Source organism: Hyla sarda, chromosome 2 (assembly GCF_029499605.1).
Source record: "Hyla sarda isolate aHylSar1 chromosome 2, aHylSar1.hap1, whole genome shotgun sequence".
Classification (NCBI taxonomy): domain Eukaryota; kingdom Metazoa; phylum Chordata; class Amphibia; order Anura; family Hylidae; genus Hyla; species Hyla sarda.
In genome coordinates, this window is record NC_079190.1 from 107,531,664 (window position 1) to 107,549,162 (window position 17,499).

The window sequence follows — 17,499 nt, forward strand, 5'->3', positions numbered from 1 at the left end:
CCATTGAAACAGTAGAATACTGTTTATGAACTCTGTAATTGCTATGGAATAAGCCGATTCTGTTACAGACCCGTGAAGTCCCAGTATGGGATGATGTGGACCCGTACTGTTCTCCTGCCCTCTCAGGCAGCATCCCTGCATGTCCCCAGGGCTCCTCTGCAGCATACCCCCATTATGTAAATAGGTTTGCCTCATGTAATGTACTGTTGCTTTAATGTTTGTACCACATGATTGTTACCATTGTTACCCAGAGGGCTCCAGTGACCAGGTGACCCCCCAAGTGACCTATGGGCTCCTTGCACAGCCCCCCTATATAACCAGGGGAGAGGCTGCAATGCTGAGGTCCAGTGCAGTCGTCTCAGTGTCTGTGTCCAGAGCATTGGAGGCCTCAAGCCTAACGTCCTGCAGCCACAAGTTGGTCATCAGTAAGTCATCTTATTGTCAGTCACCATCTCTGTCAAGTCAAGTCCATCTGTAGTCACTGTGGCCTGCACTAAAGTCAGTCTAACTACTGCAAGTCCCAGCAAGCTTGTGAGGTCCCCCTTTGTCACTGGTTACCTCCCTGGGATATTTGGCTGTACTGCAAAAGAAGATATCACCTATCTTGCCTCAGTAAAGCTGCCATTATCCTTAATCTGGCATTGGTGTCTTCATTGCCCCTGTCTAATCCCAGGATAAGTGGTATTACCTTTGGGTGGTTAAGGCTAAACCATGCCCTGGTGTCACAACAAGAAGGGGTAATACCATCTGCCCCTCGGGCCATAACATCTCCCTGCATCTACCATGCACCTCACACCCCGACAGTGATCTCCTGCTTGCCGCCCCAGCTCTCCTCGTGCACGTAGGAACCTCAGCTCCGTGCAATAAGACTATCGACCACCGCATGAAGCTGTGGTCAACACACCCCCTCCATGTAACTCAATAGGAGAGCCGGAGATACACGAGCGCTGTATCTCCGGATCTGCCATAGAGATTCATAGAAGGGATGGAGGGAGCGCATTGACCACGGCCGCTCTGAGCAAGAGGAGAGCCGGTGTTCTGTACACAAATGTTCAGAACACTGGGGTGCAGGGCAGGAGATCGCATGGGGTCTTAGCAGTCGGACTTCCCAACCCACCAAATGATCTTATCCCCTTATCAAGGGGATAAGATGTTATGTTCTGGAGTTCCCCTTTAAGCCCTAAAGTTTGTGAAACATTATTGGAACCACAGATGCTGTGCATCATTACCCTTTGCCTGTAGTTGGTATTAGTCATATAGCTTCATGAAGTCCAGGCATTTCATCTACTTCTATCAGAAAGAATCTCCAGCTTTACATTCTTGCCATAGAAAGTGTAAAGCTGGGTGAAATTGCAGCTTGCATCATTTTGGCAGCCTCTCCAGCAGTCTGCTGTTGTCACAGGTTGTGATTCATCTTAATGAGAAAAAACTTTACATACGTTCAATGATGTGTTCTGAGCTCAGAAAATCTCCGCTGTCTCTGGAGTATATACCTGAAAAATCCTGTGAACTTAGAAAAGCTCTAAGCACAGCATAGCATCAAATGTCTGTCTGTACCCCGTATAAATGGCAGGATAATTATCAGATTCACCCCAGTAGGGTAATAACTACCTGAATCCTAGGCACAGCAAGCCAGAGCGAAAATACACGCTCGCTCTGCACGAACCACATTGTCGTCCACTTTGCTAAATGAACTGAATCCACTGAGGTCACTTAGAAAATATCGATATTCAACAGACCTTTCTCCCAATTTTTATAATAACATTGCCGCAATCTGGAACATTGAGGAGCTGGGAGTAAATTACTTTTGCTGATTGCAGAGTCCTCAGTTGTTCTGTATGTCAGTGAAGCTGAGCCGGGTCTCCTCCTGTTGTTACAAGTGGTCAGATCTCATAGGTGACTGATTGTACCAGGCGAGATAAGCACCATTAGTGCACGGCAATGACATGACTATGGCTGAGATGAGGCTGGAGAAGTAGCAGAGAAGGAAATCTTCAAGCATTCTGTAAAGAAAGATGTGTACAGAGAGCTGCATGAGCTTATAGAGCAAATGTGTTTCCTTCTCTGTCACTTCTCTGAAATCCTTAAAGTCATCTCTTTAACCCCATAACGACCATGGACATAAATGTACATCCTGGTTTGGCGGTACTTCGTGCACCAAGACGTACATTTACGTCCTGTGTATGAACACAAGCATTGGAACGGTGCTCGCATCATACACGGCAGGGTCCGGCTGCTAGCAGCAGCCAGGGACCCGCCGGTAATGGCTGACATCTGCGATCGTGCGGATGTCCGCCATTAACCCCTCAGATGCCGTGATCAATACAGATCACGGCATCTGCGGCAGTGCAGTACTTTAAATGGATGATCGGATCACCAGCACCGCTGCCGCAGCGATCCGATCATCCGGCATGGTGGCTGGAGGTCCCCTCACCTGGCTCCGGCTGTCTCCCGGGGTCTTCTGCTCTGGTCTGAGATCGAGTAAAAAAAAAGTGAAAAATCCCTTCCCCCAATAAAAATGAAAATTGTCAGTTTTTCCCATTTTACCCCCAAAAAGCATTTTTTTAATAAACAGATTTGGTATCGCCTTGTGCGTAAATGTCCGAACTATCAAAATATAATGTTAATGATCCGGTACTGTGAATGGCATAAACATAAAAAATAACTTCAGGGTAGGGTAGGATAGGTACTGCTGTCAGGCAATCATTCTAAAAGTTTCCATAAGCCACATGATAAAACATAGATTTTTATTTGGATTTTTATTGTCTGTTCAGAATTGTTGCTCATTGCATTATGAAAGCTATTTTAATTGAAATGATCAGGAACAACATTCAAATTGATTAGAAAGATCTTTGCTTGTTGTCAGTTAAAGGGGTACTGTATCAGGAACTGTCCAGAGAAGGAGAAAATCCCCATAGCAATCCTATGCTGCTCTGGAAAGTTCCTGACACAGACAGAGGTGGCAGCAGAGAGCAATGTGGACAAGACAAAAAAGAAATGTAAAAAGAATAGAATTTCCTCTGTAGCATACAGCTGCTAATAAGTACTGAAAGAATTAAGATTTTTAAATAGAAGTAATTTACAAATCTGTTTAACTTTCTGGCACCAGATCATTAAAAAAATAAAATAAAATAAAGTTTTCCACCAGAGTACCCCTTTAATAGGAATGTTCTTGCTTAAAGGGATTGTCCGGTGAAAGTCAACTTATCCCCTATCCATATCTCCATCAGCTCCATACAAATAAATTGAACGCATGCCATCTGCAGCACATGCTCCTCTCAGACAGACGGGGTCCCATCATGGAGATCGCGGAATTTGGGATTTTCTCACAGGTCTAATGTGTTCAAATGTAAAAAAGTAAATATTCAATGTGAGGAAAAAGAAATCTTGCAAAATAACCTAAGAGGATCACGGGGAATTGTTTTCAGTATATGTCACAATGGTTGTCAGTGTCACCTTTGAAGTAATTGATTTTGTTATGACAGACTATATAACAATAGCCAGGTAAGGTTTCCTAGTAATTAAAGGGGTACTCCACTGCCCCAGCATCTGAAACATTTTGTTCTGAACGCTGGGTGCACTCAACAAGGATCATGACGTCATGCGCACGCCTCCAATTGATATCACACCATGCCCCCTCAATGCAAGTCTATGGGAGGGGGCGTGGTGGCTGCCACGCCCCCTCCCATAGACTTGCATTGAGGGGGCGTGGCGCGATATCCCTTGGAGGTGTGTGCATGATGTCACGACCCCGGTAGCCCTTACCCAGCATTCAGAACAAAATGTTTTGTATGCTGGGGCAGTGGAGTACCCCTTTAATACAGTGCAGATATGATGCATGTGCATAGATGTGGATGTGCTTTGCTTTATTAAATGCTGCTTCTATTTTCTTTACAGGGAGCATTAACAGAGGGGGTAGCCTCCCCACCCTGCTCCGTCCTCCTCCAGCCATAGTACAGCGTCATCTGGATATGAAGCCTTTCCTCTCATTTCCTATGGAACCACAGCCTGCCTTGGGTCTCTTCCCCAGATTCAGCACGGTAAGCTGTGTACCGCTTCTTTAAATGAGTACTCTCATTAAAACAAATTTTTGCTATTTCACTCCTTATGGTAAATAAAAAATATTTGTAATATACTTTGATTTAAAAAATTTTTTTAGTTTTCCATGTTTTATTTGTGCTTAAAAAAAGCTCAAGAGCACACTATTCCCCATCTTATACACAGACTTAGGACCAAGGTCCAAACACAAAAAGTGCAGCCTAGAGTGTTGAGGGGGTGTGTCCAACCAACAGCATATGGCAGTTAAGTGTGAGAGGAGCTATGATTGGATGAGGCGGGACACACACCGCCTCAGCACTCCAGGCGGCACTTTCTGTGTTTGTACCACGGTCCTAAGTCTGTGTATAAGATGGGGGAGAATGTGCTCTTGAGCTTTTTGAAGCACAAATAAAATAAAGAAAACTTAATTTTTTTTACACAAAGTATATTAGAAATATTTTTTATTTACCATAAGGATTGCAATAGCAAAAATGTTTTTTTTTAATGAGAGTTACCCTTTAACATAACACCGGAAGGGTGGAGTTGTTGTCCAGAGTAAAAGAATAATCCGATTGCAGCTCTTTTTTGAGAATAAAAGGATCAATCTGATTGGCTGCCTGGAGCAGCCCTCCACTTTTTCTATGCACCTGTTTTAACAAATACCCCCCAGTATTAACTGCATATCCTAACTGTAGATGAAGCCATATACATTCCATTAGATAATTGTGCGACATACAGTCATTATCTGTATAGCAATTTTACATGATTTATCCATCAACCATACATTTGGCTCAGCCAAGAAGGAATATTGTTTTATTAAAGGGGTAGTCCAGTGGTGAAAAACTTTTCCTCTATCCTAAGGATAGGGGATAAGTTTGAGATCGCGGGGGGTCCGACCGCTGGGGCCCCCTGCGATCTCTCTGTACGGGGGCCAGGCTCTCCAGCCAGATAGCGGGTGTCGACCTCTGCACGAAGCGGCGGCCGACACGTCCCCTCAATACATCTCTATGGCAGAGCCGGAGATTGCCAAAGGCAGCGCTTCGGCTCTGCCATAGAGTTGTATTGAGGGGCGTGTCGACCGCCGCTTCGTGCGGAGGTCGACACGCCCCCTTCCCGCGGGATGTCGGGGCTCCGTACAGGAGATCGCAGGGGGCCCCAGCGGTTGGACCCCCCGCGATCTCAAACTTAGCCCCTATCCTTAGGATAGGGGATACGTTGTTCACCACTGGGTCACCACTGGACTACTCCTTTAAGGTGAAGGAAATAAGAGGATGCCAGATCTCTGTGCCCTTAATTGTCTTTGGAGACAATAAAGTATTGGAGATATCTATATATACTGTAAGTTGCAGCCTCCTGACTGAGGCTGGGATTGATCCAAACTACTAATAGTCATGGGAGCCATTAAACATATCGGCTGTGTTATACTCACATCATAATGGCTTTTGTTTGACCTATCTCTATTAATATAAACATTTCTCCAACAGTCATATTAATAGGGGGCAGCTGGAATTTATTGTGATCAGGAGATTTGTGTCCCATTATGTCTATTTCTTTAAGGGGCCTTGACCCAATTTGGAGGGGGAGGGGGGTATCTTTGGTTTTAGCATGTTTTTTTGGTGTTCAACTGCCGAAAAAAATTTGGCCAAGCCAACGATCGCCAGTAATCACTTCAGTGCTTTTATTGATCACCTGAAAAAAAGAATTTTTTACCTTGTCCCCTGGCTCTGCTTTGCTTTATTGCACTGCTCTCACCAGTATCGACTTGGCTTGTTTAACAGTTTTTTTAAGCCCTTTGAGCTCTGACCTTTTTTATGACTTTTGTACTGTTTTTATATTTTTTTGACTTCGTAACACACTGCAGTTTAGTTGTGCTGGGTCCTACACCATGGTTGGGAACACCCTATTAAGGGGAAGGGCCCCAAAAAAGGCAGGGACAGAGGGTGTTACTCGGTTCAGGGCTGCACATATCTTTGCCCCACGTGACAGAAACAATTTAAAATTGTTGTTAAAATTGTAATAAAGAGTTTTGCGCAATTACTCACATTTTAGCGCAATCTTACTCCAGCCCAAATCCCACTTTGAAAGTTGCTTATGTCTAAGCTATTTTACTAGTTGTGTAGAACATGCACCTTTTTGATAAAAAGGTATACACACAGGAAAAAGGCAGGAAAAATATCTTGATATACACAAACAATGATAAATTAACCCTATGGCGTAAAACACTAAGAAAAAAAAACACTTAAAAAAACAAAACGCTTTGGGGCGCATTTCATCTGTCAGTCTAAAGTAAACTCCTGCCAGTATAGGATTGCTTTGGATTTATTAAGAGGTGCATTTTTTTAAATCAGTGCTAGTTTGTTCCAAAACGCAGTATGCTTTGGTCTATGGTGCTTTTCACCCAGTTTAGGGCCCTTTTAAATACATAAAGGGAATCAACACGGTAAACACGGAGAGCATATTTAAAAAGAAGAAAAGCTACCACAAGAGGACATAGATTTTTTAATTAGAGGGGCAAAGGTTTATGCAGTAATATCAGGAAGTATTACTTTACTGAGAGAGTAGTGGATGCATGGAATAGCCTTCCTGCAGAAGTGGTCGCTGCAAATACAGTGAAGGAGTTTAAACATGCATGGGATAAGCATAAGGCTATCCTTCATATAAGACAGGGCCAGGGACTATTGATAGGACTCAGATTATTGGGCAGACTAGATGGGCCAAATGATTCTTCTCTGCCGACACATTCTATGCTTCTATGTTTCTAAGACTTAAAGCAAAAAAAAAAAAATGCTGCAATTGTTTGTGGCTTTATTTTATTTTTTTGACAATAGGGTTTTTTTGTTTTTTGTTTTTTACCAGTCTCTTAGTCACTAGAGCGTGTCACTAAAAACTCCAATCAGTTGTGACATTGTTACAGTGAGCATGCCTATTGATAAAAGGGATAGCAAAACCATTTGTCAATTTATTTATATATTGCCAGGAGGAATAAATGAGGAATTCCAAAAACAGAGAAAAGAAGTATATATGGATAAAGAACAGAAAAAAGAAGTGCAGCGGTTCCCACAGAAAAATCAGATAGATAAAAAATAGCTAGATTTAGTGTGGAGTATGGTGAGATTGCAAACTCACCTCTGGGTGTTGCGCTGCAGGCACAACACTGTGATGCGCATTAATGATTGTATACACTCCGGATGGATCCTTGTTGCAGCCTTGCGTCCTTTTCCCGGTCATCTATGGTGTCAGTCAGGCAATCAATAGTATGAAGAGGAATGTTCCTCTCACTGGTTTGGATCGCAGTTCGCCGCTTCATGGTAGCTGCCTGTAACAAATGCACGGAGGGCTGCAGAGGTATTTCCGAAAGGGTTTATTTAGTATAAAAGTATAAAAGGACAACGCGTTTCGCAAGGAACCCCTTGCTTCGTCAGGTCTGGAGTGTTATCACATAGGAAGGAATTAAATATTTATAAAACGCGGGAATTTTCAAACGGGGGGTGACGTCATGATCAAACCGGGAGACATGCACGTTGTCATGTGAAACAAACAACAGTTAAAAATGTGCATTTTCAACCATATTTGACATAACAAAATTAATTGTAGGTAAGCATGTATGGGTAAACATTTGTAGTGGAAATATTGATGTGACATTTTAACAAAGGTTGTAGTACTGTTGTAGAAATAGTACTGTTGTAGAAATATACAGTGTCTTCAATCACATAAGGTCCCATACAACTTGCAGCCAGGAAAACTACTGTATTAACTAGTTCTTTTCCGCTGGCATAGTAGATGCAACCACAGGTGGGACTTACGCTCCGGCCAGCACGAATGCCGAGGGGACCTTATGCGACTGAAGACACATTTTTTATATGTGTCATCAATATTTCTACTACAAATGTTTACCCATAGATGCTTACCTACAATTAACTTTGTTATGTAAAAAATGAATGAAAATGCTAATTTTTATCTGTTGCCTGTTTCACATGACACCACGCATGTCTCCCGGTTGAATCATGACGTCACCCCCGTTTGAACATTCCCACGTTTTATAAATATTTAAGTCCTTCCTATGTGATAACACTCCAGACCTGACAAAGCAAAGGATTCCTTGTGAAACGCGTTGTCCTTTTATACTTTTATACTAAATAAAGCCTTTTGGATATACCTCTGCTGCCCTCTGTGCATTTGTGACAGGCAGCTACCTTGAAGTGCCGAACTGCGATCCAAACCAATGAGGGGAACAATCCTTTCTATACTACTAAAAACAGAGAAAAGTTATCTCATCTTTGTTATGTATGTTATGTAGAATACAATTATTTACAAAGCAGATGTGTAAGGAGAGCGGACAGGTCCAAGTTGAGTAATGGAAAGGACCGGTGTCTTAGCATAATAGTGATCATTGACGTCAAGCTCCATACTGGCTGTGGCAGGACGACTGACGTCAAACCCTCATCTTGTTTTTTTTTTATACTAAGGAATATTCAGTGTTTTTGAATTCATCCCCAAATTACAGGCCTTTGTCTGCAAGGAATAAATTAGATTCCCGCACTCCTCATCTTCTAGCCTAAAAAAAAAGTATGATCAAATTTGATGAAGGTGTGGAGACTGTATCCAGCTGAAGCATAAAGCTCACAAAAAGGACTATAATTACAAATCACACATATAGATAATAAGGACTTTGATACAAGACACTGAAATGAAGCAAATGTTATAAAAGCTGTTATTAATTGTCACCTATGATGTCAGTGCTGTAAGAACCATAGAGCTCCAAAATAGTGTTCTTATTCTTCAGTAGATTTTTAATAGTGTATTTAAAGTTATTCAAGACTAGGTGAAATGTTCAGTATGCCTTTATGTCCCAGAATGAAGTGGCTAACGTGTAAATGTATTGTGGTCTTATTATGGTTTACTGGTTATATATATATATATATATATATATATATATATATATATATATATACACAGTGGGGGGGAAAAGTATTTAGTTAGCCATCAATTGTGCAAGTTCTCCATCTTAAAAAGATAAGAGAGGCCTGTAATTTTCATCATAAGTATACCTCAACTATGAGAGACATAATGAGGAAAAAAATCCATAAAATCACATTTTTGTCTGATTTTTAAATAATTTGTAAATTATAGTGGAAAATAAGTGTTTGGTCACCTACAAACAAGCAAGATTTAAGAGTCTTCTCTGTCCTCCACTCGTTACCTGTATTAATGGCACCTGTTTGAACTTGTTATCAATATAAAATACACCTGTCCACAACCTCAAACAGTCACACTCCAAATTCCACTATGGCCAAGACCAAAGAGCTGTCAAAGGACACCAGAAACGAAATTGCAGACCTGCACCAGGCTGGGAAGACTGAATCTGCAATAGGGAAGCAGCTTGGTGTGAAGAAATCAACTGTGGGAGCAATTATTAGAAAATGGAAGACATACAAGACTAATGATAATCTCCCTTGATCTGGGGCTCCCCACGCAAGATCTCACCCTGTGGTGTCAAAATTACAAGAATGGTGAACAAAAATACCAGAACCATACGGAGGGACCTAGTGAATGACCCACAGAGAGCTGGGACCAAAGTAACAAAGGCTACCATCAGTAATACGCTATGCTGCCAGGGACTCAAATCATGCAGTGCCAGATGTGCCCCCCTGCTTAAGCCAGTACATGTCCGGGCTCGTCTGAAGTTTGCTAGAGGGCATTTGGATGATCCAGAAGAGTATTGGGAGAATGTCATATGGTCAGATGAAAATATAACAAAAAGGAAATAGCTGGCAACTACGGGATAATGCACACCAACACATGCAAATAATATAATAATTGTACTTTTATTAACATATATCAAAGAAGGGGAATACACACACAATTAAAAACATTTAAAAACATATACATATCCAGAGCATGGGAGTGTAGTCCCAGCTCAACCGCCTAACTCGTGCTAAATAGCATGCAAAGATGTCATATATATATATATATATATATATATATATATATATATATATATACACACAATGCCAAAACCTAAGGTGCACAGCTGCATGAATATCAAATACCAATAGTCACCCTAAAATGCCATGTGTAAAAAAAAAATGTCTAACAGAAATGATAATGCCCAAATTTTGATAATACCCAAAAAGATAAGTGACCACAATGAAACAAAGCAAAAATAGTATGAAGTATTGCACTGTGTCTGTATCTAACTACTGTGCAAAAAGTGCAACAATTTCACATTCTGCAAACAGTGTAGGGGAAAAGTGCAAAATCTATGCAGCAGCTAGGTGTATAATGAGCCCCGGCTATGGCAATCTAAAATAACAAAGTATGGGAACAGCTTCACCAAGAGTCAGGGAGGCAGCTCACTCTACACGTTCCGCCACCAGCTACAGCGGCTTCCTCAGGAGTGGAACATAATGAGTGACCTGCAGAGAGCTGGGACCATAGTAACAAAAGCTACCATCCGTAACACACTACACCGCCAGGGACTCAAATCATGCAGTGCCAGATGTGTCCCCCTGCTTAAGCCAGTGCATGTCCGGGCCTGTCTAAAGTTTGCTAGAGAGTATTTGGATGATCCAGAAGAGTATTGGGAGAATGTCATATTGTCAGCTGAAACCAAATTAGAACTTTTTGGTAAAAACTCAACTCGTTGTGTTTGGAGGAGAAAAAATGCTGTAACGGAGCTTGATGTGGATCCTCTAACCTGTGTGGCTGATGACTCAGACCATATTGGGGAGTGGAGTCTAAGGTGCTGCTGGTCTTCACCAGAGCCCGTCGCAAGGCAGGATGGGCTTACTGCGGCAGGCAACACCCAGGTCGCTACCCCCAACACAGTTCGATCACACAGGTAGCTGGGCAAGGCGAGGTGCCGAAAGATAAGTATTATTGTAGTTAAATGTTGCAGAAGGTCAAGGCAGGTGGCAAAGAAGCGGGGTCTAATAACGTAGTGGAAGGTCTGGATGCATGGGTAAGGCTAACAGGCTATAAAAGTTGCTTAATCTCAGGCTAGGGGCACTGAAGATCCGGCAGAGAAATGTGGGAGGTTCATGGACTTATAGAATGGTGTCAGGTGTACACAATAATTATGGGCGTACTGGCCCTTAAAATTTTTAAGCTCCGGCGCACGCGCGCACTAAGGGACGGGGACGCGCGTGCCGGAGCTGAGACACAGCGGAGGCAGCAGGGGAGAGAGGTGAGTGACAGGCTGGGATTCGCATGCGGGCACATCCCTTGATGCGAAGACCCATCCCCGCCGGCAGCTGGGGACAAGGGAACAATGCGCTTGTGGCCGGAGCGCGGAGCGTGACAAACGCTGAGTTGCATCCAAAGAACACCATAACTACTGTGAAGCATGAAGCATAGGGGTGGAAACATCATGGTTCGGGGCTGTTTTTCTGCCAAGGGACCTGGACAACTGATCCGTGTAAAGGAAAGGATGAATGGGGCCATGTATCGTGAGATTTTTAGTGAAATTTCCTTCCATCAGCAAGGGCATTAAAGATGAAACGTGGCTGGTTCTTTCAGCATGACAATGATCTCAAATACATCGGCAACGAAGGAGTGGCTTCGTTAGAAGCATTTCAAGGTCCTGGATGGGCCTTGCCAATCTCCAGACCTTAACCCCATAGAAAACCTTTGGAGGGAGTTGAAAGTCCATGTTGCCCAGGGACAGCCCCAAAACATCACTGTTCTAGAGGAGATCTGCATTGAGGAATGGGCCAAAATACCAGCAACAGTGTGTGAAAACCTTGTGAAGACTTACAGAAAACGTTTGACCTCTGTCATTGCCAACAAAGGGTATATAACAAAGTATTGAGATGAACTTTTGTTTTTGACCAAATACTTATTTTCCACCATAATTTGCAAATAAATTCTTTAAAAATCAGTGATTTTATGGATTTTTTTTCTCATTATGTCTCTCATAGTTGAGGTATACCTGTGATGAAAATTACAGGCCTCTCATCTCTCATCATCTTTTTAAGTGGGAGAACTTGCACAATTGGTGCCTGACTAAATACTTTTTTGCCCCACAGTATATCTTTATCATACGATTGGAACATTTAGTATCCCCTCTGTACATTGATTTGATTGTAGGCCAAGTCTAGGTCTGCTATCTATCTATCTACGAACTTACATGTCTTTGTATCTATCTAAAAATGGAGATATCTGCAACTTTATATATATATATATATATATATATATATATATATATATATATATATATATATTGTGCTTCAATTTCACAGCATTTTCAGTATTTTGGCTGTGAGTGGATATTGCTTACATCTTGAAAACTTGTAGGGTATTTTTACACTTGTAAAAGGGGTATTCCGGGGATTAAATGTATATTTTTTTCTTTAGATATATATTGTGCTGGGGTAAAAACAATAATAATAAAAAGCTATACTTACCTACCATTGTCCCCCAAAACTCCCATGTCTACTTACCATGTGCCAGGACCAATGATTAATTGTTGAATAGTGTGAATGAGCCCTAAAATAAATAATTTGGCTTTTGGCATTCACAAGACTGTAGAAGCAAACCTCATCCAGTGGCATTCTCAATCCAGCAGCATGATGTTCTACATCTAGCAGACATACAATCAATATACTCCCACCGGCGAATGATACACATACTTTACTTCATTATTTCAATACGACTTTTAGAAGGCTTCTCAATGATACAATTGATCTTGTCTGTTTTAAACTTTATTATGAACAGTAAAATGTCTCAAGCCAAACATTTCACCAGGGACTAGAGGTTAAGGTCTGCAAGCAGCCGCTATATTATTTTTATCTTATATGGATTTTTCTTCCTATAGGTTACTATGTGATCCTTACAACCATTCTTCACATGATTATTAGAAGAGAAAGGATTTATCTTGGGATCTCTTCTCTGCTTATTGAAGCCTGGCAACCTTTATTTAGCTCATATAAGTAAGGAGATGTATAGTCTGAGACATGTCTGTATGATATCCAAACTTAAAGGGGTATTCAGGGCATAAGCATTTTATCCCCTATCAAAAGGATAGGGGATAAAATGTCTGATCGCAGGGGGGGGGGGGGGGCGCTGCTGGGACCCCCCCACGATCTCCCTGCAGCACCCGCATTCTATGCGGGGACTGCGTCTCTAGTTTCGAAAACCTCAGGAGCGGACCCCCCAGGATCAGACATCTTATCCGCTATAAAATGTTATTGCCCAGAATACCCCTTTAAGATAAGTGTGCTGGTGTTGTGATCATCTATTACCATCCAGCTTAGCCATAAAGCTTTATAACAAAGAGAATCCTGAATCCATACCCTTAAAGGGGTTATCCACCATAAGGTGATTTTAGTACGTACCTGCCAGGCAGTAATGGACATGCTTAGGAAGGATCTGCGCTTGTCTTGGGGTTAAATGGCTATGTTGTGAGATTACCATAACACTCTGGCTAGCTTTTTGTGAACTGGCTATTTCCGGTTGGAATTTGTTCCCTTAAACTACACATTCTATTATTCCTTGTCACTTTTCTCCCTCCCTCACCTTAACCACCCATTACCAAGCCCATTTTCACCTTAAGGACCAGAGCATTTTTTACACATCTGACCACTGTCACTTTAAGCATTAATAACTCTGGCATACTTTTACTTATGAATTTGATTCTGAGCTTATTTTTTTATATGACATATTCTTCTTTAACATAGTGGTACATTTTCATTGATACTTGCATCATTTCTTGGTGAAAAATCCAAAAATGTAATGAAAAATTAGAAAATTTAGCATTTTTCTAACTTTGAAACTCTCTGCTTATAAGGAAAATGAATATTCCAAATACATTTTATAGTGATTCACATATACAATATATGTCTACTTTATGTTTGCATCATAAAGTTGACATGTTTTTACTTTTGGAAGACATCAGAGGGCTTCAAAGTATAGCAGCAATTTTCAAATTTTTCACAAAATTTTCAAAATTGGAATTTTTCAGGGACCAGTTCAGTTTTGAAGTGGATTTGAGGGGCCTTAATATTAGAAATACCCCATAAATGACCCCAAACTGCACCCCTCAAAGTATTCAAAATGACATTAAGAAAGTTTGTTAACCCTTTAGCAGCAAAGTGAAGGAGAAAATTCAAAATCTTCATTTTTTACACTCGCATGTTATTATTTTTTACACTCGCATGTTATTGTAGACCCAGTTTTTTTTATTTTTACAAGGTGTAATAAGAGAAAAAGCCCCCCAAAATTTGTAACCCAATTTCTCTTGAGTAAGGAAATACCTCACATGTGAATGTGAAGTGTTTGGCGGGCGCAGTAGAGGGCTCAGAAGGGAAGGAGCAACAATGAGATTTTGCTGACTTTAGCATGTCGCATTTAGGAAGTCCCTATTGTGCCAGAACAGCAACATTTTGGAAACTACACCCCTCAAGGCGTGTAACAAGGGGTCCAGTGAGCCTTAACACCCCACAGGTGTTTGACAACTTTTCGTTAAAGTCGGATGTGTAAATGAAAAAAAAAAATTTCACTAAAGTGCCGTTTTTCCCCCCCAAATTTACCATTGTTACAAAGGGTAATGGGAGAGAATGCCCCCCAAAATTTGTAACCCCATCTCTTCTGAGTATGGAAATACCCCATGTTAGTACGTAAAATGCTCTGCGGGAGAACTAAAATGCCCAGAAGAGAAGGAGTCACATTTGGCTTTTGGAAAGCAAATTTTGCTGAAATGGTTTTTGGGGGGCATGACGCATTTAGGAAGCTCCTATGGTGCCAGAACAGCAAAAAAAAAGAACACAAAAAAAAAACACATGGCATACTATTGGAAACTACACCCCTCAACAAACGTAATAAAGGGTACAGTGAGCCTTAACACCCCACAAGTGTTTGACGACTTTTTGTTAAAGTAGGATGTGTAAATGAAAAAATGTTTTATTTTTTTTTTACTAAAATGCAGTTTTCCCCCCAAATTTTACATTTTCACGAGGGGTAATAGGAGAAAATGCCCCCCAAAATTAGTAAAGCCATTTGGAGTATGGAAATACGCCGTGTGTGGACGTCAAGTGCTCTCCTAGGCACTACAATGCTCAGAAGAGAAGGAGCACCATTGAGCTTTTGGAGAGAGAATTTGTTTGGAATAGAAGTCAGGGGCCATGTGCATTTACAAAGTCCCCTGTGGTGCCAGAACAGTGGACCTCCTCATATGTGATTCCATTTTGGAAACTACACCCCTCACAGAATTTAATAAGGGGTGCAGTGAGCATTTAAACCCCACTGGCGTTTGACAGATCTTTGGAACAGTGGGCTGTGCAAATGAAAAATTACATTTTTCATTTTCACGGACCACTGTTCCAAAAATCTGTCAGACACCTGTGGGGCGTAAATGATCACTGTACCCCTTATTACATTCCGTGAGGGTTGTAGTTTACAAAATAGGGTCACATGTGGGGGGGGGTGCCCATTGTTCTGGCACTATGGGGGCTTTGTAAACACACATGGCCTTCAATTCAGGACAAATTGTTATTACTCAGAAGAAATGGGGTTACAAATTTTGGGGGGCTTTTTTCCTATTAACACCAGCATTTTAGTTAAAAAATTTTTTTTTTCATTTTCCCATCCAACTTTAACGAAAATTCGTCAAACACCTGTGGAGTGTTAAGCCTCACTATATCCCTTTTTACGTTCTATGAGGGGTGCAGCTTCCAAAATGGGGTCAATTTATTTTTTTGGGGTTTATGTCAGAACCACTATAAAATCAGCCACCCCTGTGCAAATCACCAACTTAGGCCTCAAATGTACATAGTGCGCTCTCACTCTTGAGCCTTGTTGTGCGCCCACAGAGCATTTTAGGCCCACATATGGAGTATTTCCGTACTCAGGAGAAATTGCATTACAAATTTTGGGGGTCTTTTTTCCTTTTACCTCTTGTGAAAATAAAAAGTATGGGGCAACACCAGCATGTTAGTGTAAAAATTTTTTTTTTTACACTAACAGGCTGTTGTAGACCCCAACGTTTCCTTTTCATAAGGGTTAAAAGGAGAAAAAGCCCCCAAAAATGTGTAGTGCAATTGCTCCTGAGTACAGAAATACCCCATATGTGGCACTAAACTGATTTCCTTGAAATACGACAGGGCTCTGAAGTGAGAGAGCACCATGCGCATTTTAGGGGTATTCTACGCCAGTGATTCCCAAACAGGTTGCCTCCAGCTGTTGCTTAAGTCCCAGCATGCCTGGACAGTAAGTGGCTGTCCGGAAATGCTGGGAGTTGTTGTTTTGCAACAGCTGGAGGCTCCATTTTGAAAACACTGCCATACGATACGTTTTTCATTTTTATTAGGGGGGGGGGGCAGTGTAAGGGGGTGTATATGTAGTGTTTTACCCTTTATTTTGTGTTAGTGTAGTGTAGTGTTTTTAGGGTACATTCGCACTGGCGGGGTTTAGGGTGAGTTTCCCGCCAGGAGTTTGCGCTGCAGCGGAAAATTTGCTGCAGCTCAAACTTGAAGCAGGTAGCTCACTGTAAACCCGCCCGTGTGAATGTACATTCACATGGGGTGGGGGGGGGGTGGGGGGCAAACCTCCAGCTGTTTCAAAACTACAATTCCCAGCATGTACTGACAGACCGTGCATGCTGGCTGGGAGTTGTACTTTTGCAACAGCTGGAGGCACACTGGTTGGAAAACATTCAGTTAGGTTACCTGCTATCTGTTGCAAAACTACAACTCCCAGCATGTACTGATCGCCGAAGGGCATGCTGGGAGATGTAGTTATGCAACAGCTGGAGGTACGCAACTACAGTTTAGAGACCACAGCACAGTGATCTCCAAACTGTAGCCCTTCAGCTGTTGCAAAACTGCAAATCCCAGCATGACCAAACAGCAAACAGCTGTCTGGGCATGCTGGGAGTTTTAGTTTTGCAACATCTGGAGGACTACAGTTTAGAGACCACTGTACAGTAGTCTCCAAACTGTAGCCCTCCAGATTTTGCTAGGCAACTCACCGGTTTTTGTAGGATTGACGCACCAGGGAGCCCCATTGCCGTCCTCTGCTGCCCACTGCCGGTAAGTGACCCTCCGATGCCTGGACTACAGTGGGTGGGCAGAGCGGGGAACCAAACTTTAACCTTCCCCACCCCTGATCTGCTATTGGTCGGTCGCTTCTGCACCGTGGGTGTCTTGGACAGCCCCAATTCCCCCTATTTTCCGTCCGGGTCACCGGAGACCCTTATGACCCGGTAATGCCACAGATCGCTGGTCTGAATTGCTGACATGGGGGGGGGTTCAGGACACCCCAGTGGTTTGCACGGGGTGCCTGCTGAATGATTTCACCAGACGTCCCGGTCAGGACCCCGCCCAGAGAGCGGCGGGTTCCGGAATACCCACAGGTACGTCCTTGGTACTTAAGTACCAGGGAGCCAGGGCGTACCTGTACACCCTTGGTCCCTAAGTGTTTAAAACACACCTATGATCTCTTTAATGCAACAGACCAGTGTTTCCT

At 42.3% G+C, this 17,499-nt stretch overlaps 1 protein-coding gene across 1 annotated transcript in view; it reads left to right on the forward strand.

Moving 5' to 3' along the window:
• The window catches only part of ZNF385A (zinc finger protein 385A), a 206,747-nt gene that overhangs the window by 89,133 nt on the left and 100,115 nt on the right, over positions 1-17,499 (forward strand). The window contains exon 2 of the mRNA XM_056562786.1: positions 3,898-4,040. Coding sequence (XP_056418761.1) covers positions 3,898-4,040 — 143 coding nt within the window. The remainder of the gene's footprint in view (positions 1-3,897; positions 4,041-17,499) is intronic.